The sequence below is a fragment of the Macadamia integrifolia genome, chromosome 10 (genome assembly GCF_013358625.1).
Source record: "Macadamia integrifolia cultivar HAES 741 chromosome 10, SCU_Mint_v3, whole genome shotgun sequence".
NCBI classification, from domain to species: Eukaryota; Viridiplantae; Streptophyta; class Magnoliopsida; order Proteales; family Proteaceae; genus Macadamia; species Macadamia integrifolia.
In genome coordinates this window covers 15,116,602-15,121,856 of record NC_056566.1, presented here as the reverse complement: position 1 = coordinate 15,121,856, position 5,255 = coordinate 15,116,602, and the positions used below count along the sequence as shown (strand labels likewise).

General features: G+C 38.3%; 1 protein-coding gene across 1 annotated transcript; it reads right to left on the bottom strand.

The window, feature by feature from the left end:
* Positions 1-610: 610 nt before the first annotated feature.
* LOC122092240 (probable leucine-rich repeat receptor-like protein kinase At1g35710) lies at positions 611-4,662 on the bottom strand. The gene is made up of 2 exons (XM_042662575.1): positions 872-4,662; positions 611-628 (listed from the first exon to the last, which is right to left on the bottom strand). The coding sequence occupies exons 1-2, from the start codon at positions 4,610-4,612 to the stop codon at positions 611-613; spliced, it is 3,759 nt and encodes a 1,252-aa protein (XP_042518509.1). The 5' UTR covers positions 4,613-4,662.
* Between the last annotated feature and the right edge of the window lie 593 nt (positions 4,663-5,255).

Genomic DNA, 5,255 nt, shown 5'->3' with positions numbered 1-5,255 from the left:
AAAAAAAAAAAAAAAAAAAAAAAAACACCAAGAAGGAGTTACAATATGGACATTGTCATATATATCAACTTTGTCCTAAGGGAAAATTTGATAGAAACATACTAAATTATCATGACTTAACTACCAAGGAAATAATATGAGCTATCACAATAATGTGTATCTAATACAAGATAACCACATTCTTCATCACACAGAGAGGAAGGAAAAGGCTACACGGGCTTAAACTACACAAGTCTTCATCTGTTGGATTAAAATCTTGCCTTATGATTCAACAATTGCTCCGAATGTTATTTTCTGGAATTTTTTTAGGAAACATTGCAAATTGATAGCTTTTGAGACACTTGTTGCATGGTTGGCCGAGATTGTGGATTTTTATGCAAACAAGAAAATGTCAGCTTCATAAGCGAAACCAATTTCTCAGCAACTTGATTTGTGGGAGGTGAGATGCGCTGGTCAACTATATCCTTCAACCATAAGTTTTGCTCAATAGATGGCAATGGTGAAAAGGATAATGATGGCAAAGTGGAGACAAGTTCTCCGGGATGCTTTCCCATTATTACTTCCAGTGTTACTATGCCAAAGCTATAAACATCACATTTTTCAGTCACCCTCATTGTGTAAGCAAGCTCTGCAGAATAAGTAAAAAAAAAATTAAATTAATAAAATAATTAGGAAAAATATTAATTTCTTGTTACATTGTAGTCTATTTTATGTCACATGGAGTAATAATTTGGCCATTTGATAGCTAATGTGGAATTCCCTAAGTTGAAAGAGCTTCTAGGTACTGATGTGTTTTAAAGTTTGTACACTAAGAGTGTGTGAGTGTGTGTGTGTGTGTGTGTGTGAGAGAGAGAGAGAGAGAGAGAGAAGCTGGTGCAAAATATCCATATGTTCCCGCAAGAGATGTCCAATGGGATGAATCAGATTTCGAAAGTCTACTAATGCCAAAGTCCGAGACATGAGGCTCAAAGTCTGAATCCAACAATATATTTTTGCTCGATATGTCTCGATGAATTATTGGGGGTGAGCAATCGTGGTGCAAGTAAGACAGAGCTTCAGCTACACCTTTAACAATATTAAACCTTTTAGTCCAATCCAATTCTGCTGCTTCTTCTTCTATGCTTAGGATCTTAGCCAAATTTCCTCTCTCCACATATTCATAAACCAAAAATGAGTGCCGCACATGAGAACAAAAACCATAAAATTTCACAATGTTTCGATGCCTCACTTCAGTCATCATACGAATTTCATTTCTGAAAGTTTCTTGGCCAGAAATCTCATCTTCATCTAAAGAAGAGGTGAACTTCTTAACAGCTACCAATTGACCTAATGACAACTTTGCTTTATATACACTTCCATGTCTTCCCATGCCGATGCAATATTTGGGGTCAAAATGCTCAGTTGCTTCAATGATGTCTTGGTATGCTATCCTCCCATCATAGTTCCATATTGTAAACACATCTAATCCATGTTGTTGGTTTGCACTTGTTTCCTCCTCTATGCTTTTCATTCTTTGGCGAAAAAATAAAAAAGTCCCAAGGAATGCAAGTAGGAGAAAAAGCAATACTGCTACAAGAGATAGGATAAGAATCAAGGATTTGTGGTTTTCTTTTAGGGTTTGCTTTCTAGTTGATGAAGAAATGCAAAGTTGCAAACCTGTAGCATTGCCACACAAGCCTTTGTTATGATTGAAAGCTTCTATTGTAGCATTCTGAAAGGCTAGATTATTAGGTAGAGGACCCTCTAACTCATTGTAAGATACATCAATGGTTATCAAACTAATCATGTCAGAGAAAGTTGATGGAATGGAACCGAATAGCTTGTTATGAGAGAGATTCAAATTTGTAAGCTTATCCAAGCTTCCAAGCTGTGGAGGGATTTCTCCTGTGAACAAGTTTCCACTAAGGTCCAGTAGCATCTGTAAGGCAACTAAATTACCAATTTCATCTGGAATGCTTCCACTGAATTTATTCTTGCTCAAATTCAAGTAAATAAGATTCCTGCATTTCCCTAGTTGATTTGGAAGAGATCCATTTAGATTGTTCATTGAGAGGTCAAGCTGTAGAAGTTGAGAGAACAATCCCACATCCTCAGGTAGGGTGCCAGAGAGTTGGTTATCATTCAACTTTAGTATCAGTAAAGAGCTAAGCCTCCCCATTTCTTTTGGAATCTGGCCTACCAAGAGATTTGAAGAAAACTCAAGCCCTTGCAATTGAGTTGAGTTTCCAAGCTCAGGTGGTATTCGATCGGAAATCTTGTTTCCTGAGATTTTTAGGCTTGTTAATTTTAGGCACTTTGCCCAATTCTTTGAAACCTCACCATACAATTGATTGTGGCTCAAATCGATATAAGTTAAATTCGGGTAAACACCGAAGACTTCTGATATGTTCCCTGTGAGATCGTTATTGTCAAGACGGAGTCTTGTTAGGCTTCTGCAATTTCTCATACTTTTGGGAATTGGGCCTGTGAAATAGTTATAAGCTCCAGAAAAGTGTATGAGTGATGTAACTTTGCATATATGTTGTGGTAAATACCCATAAAAATGATTATATGCAATGTCCAACTTCTCTAATTTTGTAAAATTACTGATTTCTTGTGGTACTTGACCGGACAATTGATTGTGATGGAGGATGATATTAACTAGATTGGTCAAATTTCCCAAAGAAGACGGAATTGAACCATTGAGACTATTGTTGGCCAAACCAAGTAGTGTAAGAGATCTTAAGTTTCCAATTTCTGGAGGTATTGAACCTGTCAGAAGGTTATTCGACAAATCTAGCTCATAAAGATTGGTCATATTCCCGATTTCCATAGGAATGGAACCAGAGAGTGAATTTCTATCAAGGTAAAAGAATTTCAGCTTGCCCAAATTTCCCAAAGAAGTTGGAATTGAACCATTGAGACTATTGTTGCTCAAACCAAGTAGAATAAGAGATCTCAAGTTCCCAATTTCTATAGGGATAGAACCTGTCAGGAAGTTATTCCAGAAAAATAGCTCATAAAGATTGGTCATATATCCGATTTCCACAGGAATGGAACCAGAGAGTGAATTTCCACCAAGGTAAAAGAATTTCAGCTTGGTCAAATTTCCCAAAGAAGCTGGAATTGAACCATTGAGACTATTGTTGGCCAAACCAAGTAGTGTAAGAGATCTTAAGTTTCCAATTTCTATAGGAATAGAACCACAGAGTGAATTATCAAAGATGTATATGCTGTTTAGCTTGCTCAAATTTCCCAAAGAAGCTGGAATTGAACCATTGAGACTATTGTTGCTCAAATCAAGTAGAGTAAGAGATCTCAAGTTTCCAATTTCTGGAGGGATAGAACCTGTCAGGAGGTTATTCCGGAAAAATAACTTATAAAGATTGGTCATATTCCCGATTTCCATAGGAATGGAACCAGAGAGTGAATTTCTATCAAGGTAAAAGAATTTCAGCTTGCTCAATTTTCCCAAAGAAGCTGGAATTGAACCATTGAGACTATTGTTGGCCAAACCAAGTAATGTGAGAGATCTCAAGTTTCCAATTTCTGGAGGTATAGAACCTGTCAGAAGGTTATTCGACAAATGTAGCTCATAAAGATTGGTTATGTTTCCAATTTCTATAGGAATGGAACCAGAGAGTGAATTATCAAAGATGTATATGATGTTTAGCTTGCTCAAATTTCGCAAAGAAGCTGGAAATGAACCACTGAGATTATTGTTGCCCAAATCAAGTCGAATAAGAGATCTCAAGTTCCCAATTTGTGGAGGGATAGAACCTGTCAGGAAGTTATTCCGGAAAAATAGCTCATAAAGATTGGTCATATATCCGATTTCCACAGGAATGGAACCAGAGAGTGAATTTCTATCAAGGTGAAAGAACTTCAGCTTGCTTAAATTTCCAATGGTGGAAGGGATAGAACCATTTAAGAAGTAATTCATTGACACATTCAGCACAGTGAGGCTACGAAGGTTACCAATTCCCAAAGGAATGGGACCAGAAAGTTGATTTTCACCGAAATGAAGAATTGTCAGGTTCTTCATATTGCCTATAGCTGTAGGGATTGAGCCGGTGAGATTATTGTAGTGCAAGTCAAGCTCACTAAGAGTCATCAATAGGGAAATCTCAGACGGGATGTTCCCAGAGAAGTGATTGATGGAGAGATTGAGGTGGGTGAGTTGGGAAAGATTGGAAACGGTCGGTGGGATGGGTCCAAAAAGTGAGTTGTGATGGAGATCAAGACGTAGGAGGTTAGGGAAGGATGAGAAGTTGAAGTCATGAAGCGTACCTTGTAAATCCATACTCGAGAGGTTTATTATGGTGATGAGTCCTCCTGCCTCATTGCAAGTAATGCCCTCCCACTTGCATGGATCGTTGATGCTTCCGTTTGCCTTCATCATCCATGAAGGAAGTAGTAGTAGGGAATTGTTATGAACATGGTGACGAAGAAGGCTGGCCTTCCATTGAATGAGAGCCTCCATTGCTTCTCGTTGAAAACCATAATTGGAAGGGGAAGGAGAAGAGGCAACTCTGAATGAAGAAGAAGAAGCAATGGAAATGGGAAACAGGACCAATAAGAGGAGGACGAGGCAGAGTAGTTTCTCTCTTACTAAGGGTGACGGTGCAGACATGGTTTCGCCTAGGAAAGTACAGTAGACAAAAATGGATTTGTTGGTTGGGGGACTTGGGGTGGTTTCCAATTAGCGCCTCCAGATCCTTTTATAAGGGCTGTGGATGGATCAGCCCACTAAACTCCCATTGGTCGACATATGGGTGCATGGGACCCATTAAAAATGATTTTTTTGGGTAAGAATTTAAAATGATTTTGGTATCCATCAAAAACAATCTCTCTGTCTCTCTCTCTCTCTCTCTCTCTCTCTCACACACACACACACACACATCTTTGCATGAAGTCTTGTTGCAATGAGAGTTTACTGGTCTACAAAGTGATCCATCCACATGCCACAGTAGTCAAAAGATCTAAAGCACAACTTTACAAGGATGATGCAGCCGCCCCAGATAATCTATTTATATCATTTCTACACTAAAAAGTATAGCTAGGGACTTTGTATTGTACTTTAGTATGTGCACCTTACCATATGCCTGGAATGCTTTTTGTATTGAGTAATGCAACGAAGAACTCGAGAGGTCAATTACCCGAAGAAACTGAATTCCAAAACCTATTTCCTTTCTTTTCCTTTCCTTCATGGATGCCCTTGTTCAATAAAATTCATGGATTTAGGTATTGTTACTGTATCACTGTTGGCGATTATC